Source organism: Arachis hypogaea, chromosome 20 (genome assembly GCF_003086295.3).
Source record: "Arachis hypogaea cultivar Tifrunner chromosome 20, arahy.Tifrunner.gnm2.J5K5, whole genome shotgun sequence".
Lineage (NCBI taxonomy): Eukaryota > Viridiplantae > Streptophyta > Magnoliopsida > Fabales > Fabaceae > Arachis > Arachis hypogaea.
Genome location: NC_092055.1, coordinates 116,560,298 through 116,573,514, shown reverse-complemented (window position 1 = coordinate 116,573,514; position 13,217 = coordinate 116,560,298). Strand labels below are relative to the sequence as shown.

Genomic DNA, 13,217 nt, shown 5'->3' with positions numbered 1-13,217 from the left:
ACCTCATGACTTTACGAAACCGCCTTCTTTCTCTCATGGAGAACTCTTCTCTCATATGGAGTGTTTCCCTGAATTAACAGCTTTGTGCTTACTTGTTTATTGTTCACCCCTTTGTGCAAACTTGTCTTTTTAGCTTCTTTCTCTTTTTATCACAATACTACATATGGCCTGCCATGAGGAGCAATCTATCGAAGGCAAAGTTATTTCCATCAACCCTCATGAGGACGACAGTTTTGCTGCAGAAAATTTTAATTTGGTAGGAAAGTTTCTCTCGGACAAAGAAGTTACCTTTAACACCTGCAGAGCAACTCTTCTGGGAATTTGGGGCCATCCGGAAGGAGTAGCCATTTCTGATGTTGGCAGAAACAAACTGCTCATCAGCTTTAAAGATGTGCGGAAAGGGATCCAAATACGGAATGGAGAGCCCTGGAGCGTTCGTGGACATATTCTTAATCTGCAGATATGGAACGGACGAGATTCAGTCTATGAAGTGGATCACAGGTATATGGAGTTATGGGTACAAATACATGGACTTCCACTCAATTATATAACAAGGAAAACAGCAGAAATTATTGGTAACAAAATAGGAACTGTGATGGAAACAGAAAATCCCAGATTAAATGATACACTACAGAGAACGTTCTTGAGAGTGAGGGTAACAATGAACATCACCAATCCTCTGCAACTGGTTTCTGGTTAGCGACACAGAATCATCAAACTCTTTGGGTGGACTTCAAGTATGAGAGGATACAGGACAGTTATTGTCTGAATTGTGGAATCCTAGGTCATACCAAGAAGGAATATAGGAGCCAGCTGGGACCACATGCAACCAAGGTATGGGCTGGGTTTAGGAGTTAATCGAGCTAGGGCCATCTCAGCCAAGGGGAAAGAGTAGGGTGAGAAGGAAATTAACAGGGAATGGACTGAGGCTAAACAGGATTGTGAGGGGGAGCGCGCCAGAATGGAGCATATGAAGGAGCATTCGGACGAAGAGAGTAGTACGGGCAGGGGACTACAAACAGGGCCTCTGAGAAATCTCAATGCAAATTCTGATCAACAGACGGCGTTAGGTGGGGAAAGCCAGGGATCTTGGCTGCATGTTGAAGCAGACGAAGCTTTGAGAAAGGGTGACAAATCTGCAAACACTAGAACTGACATCAGAAAAGGTTATGATAAGCTCCAAGAGATAGGTGAAGTTAGTTGTGCATTTAGGCTCAATGCCACGTTTTCTATGGAGCAGGAGGCCTCTGGACCTTTTCATTCTCAGATTATTCATAAGGGGCGTCAGGAGCATCTTGAGGTTGGGGAGAACGAGGAGTGCCAACCTTTTGGTAACAGAACAAGGCTGAATGAGGGACGTTTGGATGAGCCCAAGCAGATGGAGGATTGTTTTCAGTGCCAACAAGTAGAGGATGATGCTTGGGGGAATCCCAAAAAGCTAACAATTAGCGAAGAATTAGAGAATCTTTTTGGCAAGAAAGAAGCCCAAACTAAGCATCATGACAATGCGGAAATCAGCAAGCAATCTGAGATGGAGGCACGAATTGTTAGGCATGGCGCAGGACTGGAGCTACAGAGATAAACCAAAAATGAAGAGAATCGTTACTGCAGCCGGTAGAACCATGATTCAGTGAATGGATAATGGGCAGGAGTATTACGTCAAACTAGCTGAGGAGCAGCAACAAATGGAAGAGGAGACTGCTGCTGGGTCAGAGCAGAGGAACGATAGTCAACATGTGTTGGAGCTGGCTTTTGATATGGGGCTGAATCTGAACTCTAAAAGGTCAAGGGATACAAGCAGCCTAGCAGTCTATGTAGACAAGTTCGAGAATTATGAACAGCTAAGAATGGAGAAATCAGGTAAGAAGTTCAAATATGTTGCTGGATCAGTTATGGCTGAAAAGGCGGGCCTTATCACGCCCCACCAGCAGCCATGATTGTTGTCAGCTGGAACTGTCGTGGAATTGTGGCCCCATTGACAGTGTCTGAATTAAGAAGTATTTGTAAATCTCTCAGGCCGTCTGTTTTGTTTCTTATGGAGACTAAAGCTAGTAATCTTAGCTATGTTAGGACTAGGAGAAAGTTAGGTTTTGATAATATATTTTGTGTCGAGTCCCGGGGGTTGTCCGGAGGGCTCTGTCTTTTTTGGAAAAGTAATAATATAATTATTAATGTTTATGCTTGGTGTGAAAACTTTATTAAAGCTCAGATAAGCACTGTTAATAATAATGTTTGGGAGGGAATTTTTGTCTATGGCCATCCTGATTTTAAGAGAAGAAATGAGTTATGGAATGAGTTAACTTGTGTAGATAATAATCTGCATGTGCCGAGGGCTTTTATTGGGGAATTTAATGATGTAATTGCTCAGCATGAGAAAGTGGGGTTGCATCCAAAGCCGACTAGTCAGATTGACATTTTCAGGCGTTTTGTAGATAAGAATGCTCTCATGGACTTCGAGTTACAAGGGACTAAATTCACATGGTTTAGTAACCCAAGGAATGGTTTTGTTACTAAAGAAAGGATAGATAGAGTACTTGCTAATTGGGAATGGCGAAGAGCTTTCCAACATGCCACCATTTCAGCTTTACCAGCTATGAGCTCTGATTATACGCCTTTAGTTCTCAATGTTACACCCAAGGGAATAAGGAGAAGATGCTTTTAAATTTGAGGCCTTTTGGGCTGATCATGCTGATTGTGGTAATATCATAAGGAGAGGATGGAATAGTGTTTGTAATAGTACGGTTGATTATTGGACAAATTTAACTCGAAGGATGAATAGTTGTAAGCAAGAATTGGTCAAATGGAGCAAGATTAATTTTAAGAGGGCTGATGTCGAAATACAAAAACAAATGCATAGCCTTAAGCTAGCAGAGGAAAGAGAATACTCCGATACTTAGCAACAGGAAATTAGTAATTTGAAAATGGATATTGTTAGATTATGGAAGCAGGAGGAAAAGTATTGGGGTCAGAGATCTAGAGTGAAATGGCTGAAGTTTGGCGACAAGAATACTGCTTTTTTCCATGCTTCTACCATCCAACGAAGGGACAGGAATAGGATTGAGAGATTAAAGGATACTAGTGGAGAATGAGTATGTGGTGAGAATGAGATACTTAAGCTGGCTGTTCTTCATTTTCAGAATCTTTTTAAAGCTTTCGACAACCTTGTTATGTCTGAATGCATTAGCAAAATCCCTATTAGAGTGACTGAAGTTATGAATCGAGAGCTAATGAAAGAGGTTTCTGATCAGGAAATCAAAGAAGCTACTTTCAGCCTTAGAAGTCTTAAGACATCGGGTCCAGATGGATTAAATGGCATTTTTTTCCAAAAGCATTGGGCAATTATTGAGAAAGAGGTTTGTGAAGTTGTTAAGCATTTCTTTCAGGAAGGGGTCCTACTAAGTAGCATCGGAGATACTATTATAGTTTTGGTTCCTAAGACTAATTACCCAGAAACTTTTAATCAGCTTCGACCGATTAGCTGTTGTAACTTTATATATAAGATCATTTCTAAGGTGTTGGTTATTAGGCTTAGAAGAATAATAGATGCGATTGTTTCACCTATCCAGAGTGCTTTTGTGGGGGACGTCTCATTCAGGATAACATGGTAATAGTGCAGGAAATGTTTCATGCTTTAAATAAAAAAGGGCAGCATGCTTCCAGGAATTTAGCCGTTAAGATTGATATGAATAAAGCCTATGACAGGGTTGAATGGTCATTCCTAGAAGCAACTCTAAAAGCTTTTGGGTTTAATCTGCACTGGGTTAAGTTGATTATGATATGTGTATCGCAGGTTTCTTATAAAATTAAAATCAATGGTGTTTTGTCAAGAAGTTTTGTGCCGCAGAGGGGGCTAAGGCAGGGAGACCCCCTTTCGCCATACTTGTTTATCATAGCAGCTGAAGTTTTTACTATTCTTATGGACAAGGCTAAAGACGAGGGTAGAATCTCTGGTGTTAGAATTGCTCCCACTGCTCTAGCCATTTCTCATCTCCTCTTTGCCGATGATTGCATTATCTTCTCGAATGATAGTGAGGAGGAAGTTTATCAGCTCATTACTGTTTTAAATATGTATACAGAAGCCTTGGTACAATGAATAAATGTTGACAAGTTTGGGATTATGTTCGGCAATCAGGTTCCGATCAGGAATAGAGTAGAAATAGAAGAGATCTTAGGGTTGCCTGTTTGGGATCAACCAGGTAAGTACCTTGGTCTTCCGGCTCAGTGGGGCAGATCTAAGAATAAAGCTCTGAGGTGGATTGAGGAGCGAGTGTCTGATAAGCTTTGCGGTTGGAAAGAAAAACTTCTTTCTCAGTCTGGGAGGGAGGTTCTCATCAAATCGGTTATTCAAGCGATACCTGCCTATGCTATGAATGTCGTCCTCTTTCCTAAAGGTTTTTGTCACCGCCTTTGTCAGAAAGTGGCTAAATTTTGGTGGGCCTCTACTGGTAAGGATAGGGGTATCCATTTGAGGAATTAGGATAAAATTTGTGCTAGCAAAAGGGATGGAGGAATTGGTTTTAAGGATTTTTATAGTCAAAATTTAGCACACTTGGCAAAACAAGCATGGAGAGTTTTCGAATGCCTTAATGCGGTCTGGGTTCAGGTGCTTAAGGCTGTCTATTTTTCGAATGAGGATTTTAAAGTAACTAAGGCAAGAAAGGGAGCATCTTGGATCTGGAAAAGTATTGTGCATGGTAAGGATTTTCTTTTGAGAAATGGGAGATGGTTGATTGGGAATGGAAAAAAAGTGAGAATCTTGGATGATAATTGGATATTAAACATGAAGAAGAGTCCTGTTGTTATAAATGATGATGTCACGTTTGTAAAGGAGCTAATTAGTGAAGGACAGGGGTGGAATATAAGCGAGTTAAGGAAATATTTTGATGGAGATGCTGTTGGGAAGATCATTAGAACCCCGGTGAGTGTTATTGGCATAGAAGACAAACTTAGTTGGCCTCTTAAACCAGATGGAAAGTACACTATCAAAACGGGATATCATGCTACCAGGAAAGAGCAGCATCTTGATAATAACAATAGCCCATCAACTAGTGATGACTTCAAGGACTTATGGAGAGACATTTGGAAATTAAGAGTGCCTTAAAAGATCAGAACCTTTCTATGGCGGGACTCGCATAACATTTTACCGGTCTTCCAAAATCTTTATAATAAAAAAATCTCTAACACTCCTATCTGTCCTATTTGTTTGCAGGAACCAGAGTCCACTGAGCATGCGCTGCTGCTCTGCCCTTGGACAAGGGCTGCGTGGTTTGGAGCCTAAATTCAGTGCTGTCCTACGGCCCATACAGTCTCATCTTTTGGAAAATGGGTAATGGATCTTTTTAAAAATATGAAGGGGGCACAGGAACTGATTATGAACTGTGTAGCAGCAGAGTAGGTTTTTTTGGCATGGGAGGTGTGGAAAGCAAGAAATCAAGCAGTGCATCAGAGGTCCAAACCTAGTCCTTTACTAGTAATTAACAACGCTAAACAAATGGAAACAGAATTTGCAAATTTCGCAGAAGAACCAGCTATCAGTTCTATTCATGACACGAGGACAGTTAGAAGGGTTACCTGGAGACCGCCTCCACCAGGATTGATTAAGTGCAATGTTGATGCAACGTTTCTCAAAGTGTTCTCTGGAGGAGCAACAACAGCAGTATTCAGAGACCATGTTGGAAACCTCCTCACAGCCTCAAACTCTAAAATTGCGGCTTCCTCTCCTTTAGCTGCGGAAGCATTAACAGTTAGGGAAGCACTAATAATAGCTAAAAACTTTTAACTGGAAAGAATTATCTTTGAATCTGACAGTTTGATACTCATCCAAGCTTTAAAATCAAAAGCCTCAATTGCAGAAATTCAAGTTATTTTGGACGACATTTTGGAATTAGCGTGAAATATCTCAAATTATGGGTTTACCTGGGTGCCTAGAGAAGGGAATGCCTTAGCGCATGAAGTAGCCAAGCTTACTGCTGATGGTTCTCTTCGACAGAATTGGCTCAGGTGCAAGTCGCAAATCATCATGAACATTTTGAAAGAAGAGCACTACATATCACTGCAATTGGCAAACAAATCATGAGCATGCATATTTGTTTTGGACTGGCTGTGTATAAATTAAATCAGTCAGGGAATTACTATGCTTGCAGGTTGAAAGTTTGGAGGCATTTTGGATGTGGATTTTGGTACCTTCCTTGTCGGGAAAGGGTGGAATGCCATGTTTGTTGTTTCTCTTCTCTCCTTGGTAGATCTTGTGCAGTACTCTTTTTTGTTGGATATCTGATTCGAGATTTTGCATTGATGGAATTGAGGAGCAAGGTAGGGTTTGTGTTATGTTCTTTGTTGCTGGGCAGTTTGGCTCGTGCCATTCTGGAGAGTGACTAAGCCTGATTTCTGCATCTCGGAGCACACCCTATGGTTTGGATCTGTGGCTCAGCCACCTCATGCACCAATGATGGATTTGTGAAGAACTCTCGTGGTTATGTGATGGATCTCAACAAGCACCTTGCTAGTGATGAAAGAATTGAAATTTGTCAAATCCCTGTTGGTGATGGCATTACCTTGTGCCGCCGTGTCATCTGATCTAGCACTTCTTTATATATGATTCAGTGAAAGTTTTAATTCCCTCAAAAATGATTGAGTACCATGTGGCCTTAATCATAAGCAGGTTGTGACTGATGATAATGATGCAGCAGATGTCGAAGAGGTAGCCGAGGAATATGCCACTAGGGATGGGATAAGGTACTGGTAAGGAGCTTTAGCTGCAAATTGGGGAAGGTGAGCTCGTCCAATGCCAGGTTGGGTAACATGATTGGGGAGAACACGAACAAAGACTTGGCTAAAAGGGAGCTGCAGAGCGGTAAACACGAACACAATTGCTGGAGCTTCACGGCGGAACCTTCACCAGGAGCTTCGTCATGCATCAAGTATTTGGACTTTTAAGGGAGCCTCCGGCGACAATGGCAAAGCTCTGATGGATTGAAGTCGAGAAAGATTACCTTACAAACTATTAGGGTCGGGCACCAAGGGGGTCGGGTCGTGGGGCGAATACTGGTTCTGGTTGTTTGCCTGGGTCATTTCTTTGGCCCAAGGCAATGTCCAAAAAAAAAAACCTCATGACTTTGGAGAGAGAAGTTTTCCTTGCATGTGGCCGCCATCATTATGTTGTCTATTGAATCCCTAACCACCACTCTAATTCCCACAAAAAATTATTAAGGTAGTGACTTTTCCAGTAGAATTTTTGAATCATTGGATCAAGGTAGTGACATAAACTAGTGAGAATTTGAAAGTATCCCATTATGTATGTTGGAATGGACTGTGCTACCGCTTTGATCAGTGTTTCTTTCTCAACCCTGGAAAGGCATTTCTCCTTCCATCCCTTGAACTTTTTCCAAACTCTTTCTTGTAAGAAATCGAAAATCTCGTTTTTGGATCTTCCCACGAGAGTGGGCAGACCCAAGTACTTAGAGTGTTGACTCACTATCTTTATCCTTAACCAATATTGGATTAGAATCTGTCTGGTAGTTGACACGTTTCGACTGAATGAGATTTTCGACTTCTATAGGTCAATTCTTTGGCCTAAAGCTTTTTGGAATAGAATAAGAATCTCTTTCACTGCCAGAATGTTTTGATTAGATGCCCTTGTGAATAGAATACTATCATCTGCAAAAAAGAGGTGGTTGACTTTTGGGGTTTGTCTTGCTACCTCAATTTCTCTTATCATCTTGCTATTCTGTGTCTTGATTAATAATTCCAATAGGATTTTCGCACACTAACACGAAGAGATAAGGAGAGAGTGGGTCTCCTTGTCTGAGTCCGCGACTTGGCTTGAAGGCTTTGCTTGGAGTTCCATTAATGAGGACCAAAAATGTTGTTGAAATGCACTTTCAGATGATGCTAATCCACTTTTTCGGGAATTCCATAGCTGCCAAAACTTCCTTTAAGAAAGTCCATACAATTCTATCATAAGCATTCGCCATGTCTAGCTTGATTCCCACATAGCCCTTTTTTTCCGTCGTCTTTTTTTTTTCATAAAATGGAAGATCTCAAAGGCCACCAAATCGTTGTTTATAATTAGTCTATCTTGTACAAAAGCGCTTTGGAATTTTCTTAATATTTTCGGTAGGATTTATGTGAGTTTGTTTGCCAAAATGTTTGTAACAAGCTTGAAAACAACATTATACAAAGATATAGGTCTAAATTCTCTAGTGTGATTTGGATTTTTAACCTTAGAGATCATGCAACTATGAGTAGTATTAATAGAGGAAGGATTATCATTACTATCCAAAATATTAAAGACAGTATTTGTTACATCCTTACCAACAATTTTTCACATTTTTTGGTAAAAGAGAGCTGGCATGCCATCTGGCCCTAGAGCTTTTGTCGGGTACATCTGTTTGAATGCATGTTCCACTTCTTCTTCTTCTGTAAAATTTCTATCCAGAACTCCTTTTGCTCGTCAATTCTGCCTTTGACTATGTCTACTATTTGCTGGGCATCTTTTACTCCATCTGAGGCAAATAACTCTTCAAAGTAGCTAATAATCACCTCGTCTATCTTCCCTTCATCTTCATGGACTACCCTGCATTATCTTTAATTCTTTTCACCTGATTCCTCTTTCTCTTTTGGGGTGCCTTTTGGTGGAAGCATTTAGAGTTTTTGTCTCCATATTTCAGCCATTCAACTCTTGATCTTTGAGCCACAAAATCTCTATTTTTAGGGCTTCATCCAAATCTAATTCGGTCTCTTTTATTTTTTTGATTGTGTCTTTTTCTTGTTTGAGGGTGTTTAGGTGTTGTAGTTTATTTTGAAGGATTTTGATACTTTTAGGTATATCACCAAAGTTCTCTTCACCCCATTTGTTTAATATACTACCACAAGCTACCACCTTGCTCTTAACAGGGATGTTTGCATTGCTCCACGCCTCTCTCACAATCTTGCATGCTTCATTTGTAAGCCAACTTTCTTCGAATAAAATATTATGTAGTGCCTTTTTCTTCTTCCTTTTTTCCCTTAGTAAGTCTACTAGGATCGGGCTATGGTCCGATTTGAATCCTTTCAAGTGATGAACCATTGTCTTCAGGAACTCTTCTTTCCACTCTATAATTGCTAAATCTCTATCGAGTCTTTCTTGAATATTGTCTTCCCTAGCTTGGCCATTTGTCCATGTAAATGAGTGTTCTACAAACCCAAAGTCTAATAATTTGTTAGTCTGAACTGCATCTCAGAAGCCTTACACTTGGAAATAAGTAACTGGATTTCCATCTAATTTTTCCATTTGTGCCATTATTTGGTTGAAGTCACCAAATACTATCCACGGTTGGTTGGAATTCTGCCCTAAGGAAGTTAAAAGCTCCTAACTCAGTTGTTTATTTTCATTCTCTGGACATCTGTAGAACTCGGTTGCCCTCCAAATCTGCTTTGAATCTTTGGTTTTTACCTCTATATCCACATGATTAATTAACATAGATCTAATATTTATTTTTATTGAGTTGTCCCAAAGTATAGCCAGTCTGCCTGCTCTTTGTCTGCCTTCACCTTCACAATCCATACCCACTATGTTTACTAAACCCCCCTTATATCTCAGCCTCATAATTTCATCTTCCTTTCTCCTTGGTTTTAATCCATATAATTTCATCATCCCTTTATTTTTTGTTTATTTTAAGTTAGAATTTAATGATTCTTAATTGAATTTTAGTGTTTGAAACCTCTTTGGATGCTACTTTGAGTTTCTTTTGGTATTTTAATTATTTTAGGTGAAGTTTGGATCGGTTTGGCAAAGTTCGTATGCAAAAAAAGAGAAGAGTTTAGAAGCTGCCAAGTTGGCGCTAAATGCGGACATGGGCGTTTAGCGCTAGCAACTCAGAAACACAAGGGAGCTCTCTGCCCACTAGGGCGCTAAACCCCAAGCTTGGCGTTTAGCGCCAGCAAGGCAGAATTGGAAGGAGCGTTTCTGTCCCCTCGGGCGTTAAACGCCGAAGTTGGTGTTTAGCGCCAGCAACACGGATCATGCTATACCAAAAGATCATCTTTAGTTGGATTTAGCTTTTATTTGTTCTATTTTATTTTATTTTAGTTATTTTTATTTACAAACAAATCTTTTAGCTTTAGAATTTATTATTTTATTTTATTTTCAAATCAAATTAGATTAGATATAAAAGGGAAAAGATTCAGCCCTTCAGGGGATCTGGACCTTTACGCATTTTCACATTTTGACTAGTTTTCTCTCTGAATCATGAGCCATTAAACCTCCTTGGTTAAGGTTAGGAGCTCTGTTTATTTTTATGGATTAAGAATATTACTATTCTATTTTAATTTATGTATTGATTCAGTTTTAAGGATTACTTTTGTTCTTCATCTTATGAATCTGTGTATAGGGGTGGCAAAGCGGGCCGGCCCGTCCCAACTCGCCCCGCCCCGCCTAGGCCCGCCTCATAAACGGGGCAGACCGGCCCGCCCCGCCAACTAAAGTGGGTTCAAAATGCTAGCCCGCCCCGCTTTATGGTGGATTGGCGGGTTGGCGGGCTAGCCCGCTTGACTCTTTTTTTTTTTTTGAAAAATAAAATTCATTAAAATTAATCAAAAATAATAATTAAAAAATCAAATACAAATAAAAAATAGTCAAATTATAATATAATTTTTTTACTATACTTTTTTTAATTTTTAACTTCAATAAAATTGTTCAAAATAATATTTGTCAATAGAATCATCTTTATTTTATAAAATAAGTCACATAATTTGAGCATATATATGAAATTGTAAAATAAAATAAATAAAGTTAATAACTAAAAGAAGAATAAAAACAAAAAATGAAAAAAAGTGTTTAAAAATTTTATAATTATTAATTTTATAATAGTAATCACTCTTTTATTTAATATAAAAAAAAATAAAAATCTTCGGCCCGGCGGACCGGCCCGCCCCGCCCCGCCAAAACCGGCCAATTTGGCGGTGCGGGTTTGGCGGGTTTTTTTAATTTAGCGGGCTCCAAATCCTAGCCCGACCCACCTTTTTTAGCGGGTTTAGCGGATCGGCCCGACGGGCTCGACCCGTTTTGCCACCCCTATCTGTGTATATCGGAAGAACAACCCTTGTTCTACATGCAGTCTTATGATTCTTGGAAAAGTTATCTCACTTGAATACTAGCTTGAAAGTAAATTCCTCCTAAACTGCTAATTACTTGGACTTAATAGGATACGTGTCATATAATCCTCTTATATTTGGGTAATTAGGGTTTTTGTGGCTAATAAACTAAAATTGAACCTAACCTTCTAATTTACATTAAGTGACCAATGAATTGGCGGTTGTTTAGGTTAGAGGAGACTAAATCACTAAGGAATTAGAGTTTAGTCAATCATAGTTTGCCATGAAATAAATCTTGCATGATTAAAATAGTTGGTAAGAAAACTTAATCCGGAAGAATAAATAACTCTGAAACCTTAACTGTTTTCTCACATACATTTCACACCAATTCTACTGTTTTCTTTCTTACTTCCTAAAGTACTGTTTTAATGCTTTTGAACCCCCAAAACATCACTTTCTTCTTGCCTGGCTAAGTGATTCATTCGACTATTGTTACTCAATCCATCAATCCTCGTGGGATCGACCCTCACTCACCTGAGGTATTATTTGGTATGACCTAGTGCACTTGCCAGTTCAGTTGTGGTATTCTAATTCCGCACCAAGTTTTTGGTGCCATTGTCGGGGATTGACTGTGATTGACAACTAACCGTTGTCTAATTGCTTAGATTAAGCAATTTTAGATTTTGATTTTTATTTGTTTTGCTCTTCAAAATTTTCAAAAATTTAAGCTTTATTTTAGTTAAAGTTTTTTCTTAATTTATGAAATTAAGTTTAGTGTCCCCCTTTAGTAATTTTATTTTATTTTCCTGATCATTTTTCTTTTCATTATTTTTCGATTTTAGTGGTTTAGTTCTCTGTGATATTTTTGAATTGTTAGTATTATTCATTTAGTTCATTTTACTTTATTTCTATTACACGGGATACCTCACTGGGAATTCTCTGCACTCGGGCATAGAGATTTTCATTTTTCTTTATTTTCTGTCTGTTTATGAGCAGAAACATGGACAAAGAACCCCTTCTAGACTTTGATCCTGAGATTGAGAGGACTGTAAGAAGGCGTTTGTAGTAGGCTAGAGCTTACAAGGCTGCTGAGAATCTCAGGGATAACTCTCAGAAGAAAACTAAAGAGTCTACTATGGAGGTCAACAATAACAATAATGCGATTAATGCCAATATTGTTAATCCTCCTAATATGCCTGAACAACCGAGGAGAACACTTGGCTCTTATACTGCTCCTAGCCTGGATTTCTATGGGAATAGCATTGTTGTATCCCCTGTTGCTGTTAACAACTCTGATCTGAAGCCTCAGTTGATATCTCTAGTGTAGCAAAATTGCTAGTTTTATAAACTCCCATAGGAAGATCCCAACTTGTTTATTTCTAATTTCCTGCAGATCTGTGACACTGTAAAGACTAATAGAGTTCATCCTGATGTCTACAAGCTACTTCTCTTCCCATTTGCTGTACGGGACAGAGATAAGTAGTGGCTTGACACTCAACCTAAGGAGAGCTTGGATATTTGGGATAAGGTGGTCAACAGGTTTTTGACCAAGTTCTTTCCACCTCAGAGGTTGACTAAGCTGAGGACAAATGTTCAGACCTTCAGACAGAGAGAGGATAAGTCTCTCTATGAAGCTTGGAAAAGGTACAAGCTGATGCTCAGGAAGTGTCCTCCTGATATGTTCTCAGACTGGATACAGTTGCAGATATTCTATGATGGAGTTTCTAAGACCGCCAGAATGTCTCTAGATAATTTTGCAGGAGGGTCACTTCACATGAAGACCTCTGATGAAGCTATGGAGTTGATTAGATACCTTAGATACTATTCTTGCCAAAAATAAGGCTATGTCTCAACAAATCAATGCTCTTACACAACACTTGAGTGGAATGCAAGTCTCAGCCATTAATGCTCAAGATACTTCTTATAATATGAGTGGCAGCTTTCCTCAAGGTGAGACTTACAACTATAGCCAGTTTGTTCTTGAAAAGGTTAACTATATGGAAAATTCCTCCAGAAATCCCAACAATGATCCATATTCCAAGAATTTTAATCAAGGGTAGAGGAATCACCCAAACTTTGGGTGGAGAGAGCAACCTCAGAGGCAACAACCGAATTTTAACAAAAGCTCTCAGAGTGGTTTCAAT

The 13,217-nt window shown here is 39.3% G+C and overlaps 2 protein-coding genes across 2 annotated transcripts; both read left to right on the top strand.

The window, feature by feature from the left end:
- Positions 1-163: 163 nt before the first annotated feature.
- LOC140183170 (uncharacterized protein At4g02000-like) lies at positions 164-700 on the top strand. The gene has a single exon (XM_072231191.1). It carries the CDS (start codon positions 164-166, stop codon positions 698-700), a length of 537 nt encoding a protein of 178 aa, XP_072087292.1.
- A 934-nt stretch (positions 701-1,634) lies between these two features.
- LOC140183169 (uncharacterized) lies at positions 1,635-5,278 on the top strand. The gene is made up of 7 exons (XM_072231190.1): positions 1,635-1,860; positions 2,205-2,626; positions 3,138-3,353; positions 3,791-4,084; positions 4,133-4,324; positions 4,604-5,092; positions 5,210-5,278. Exons 1-7 carry the CDS (start codon positions 1,635-1,637, stop codon positions 5,276-5,278), a joined length of 1,908 nt encoding a protein of 635 aa, XP_072087291.1.
- Positions 5,279-13,217: the final 7,939 nt, after the last annotated feature.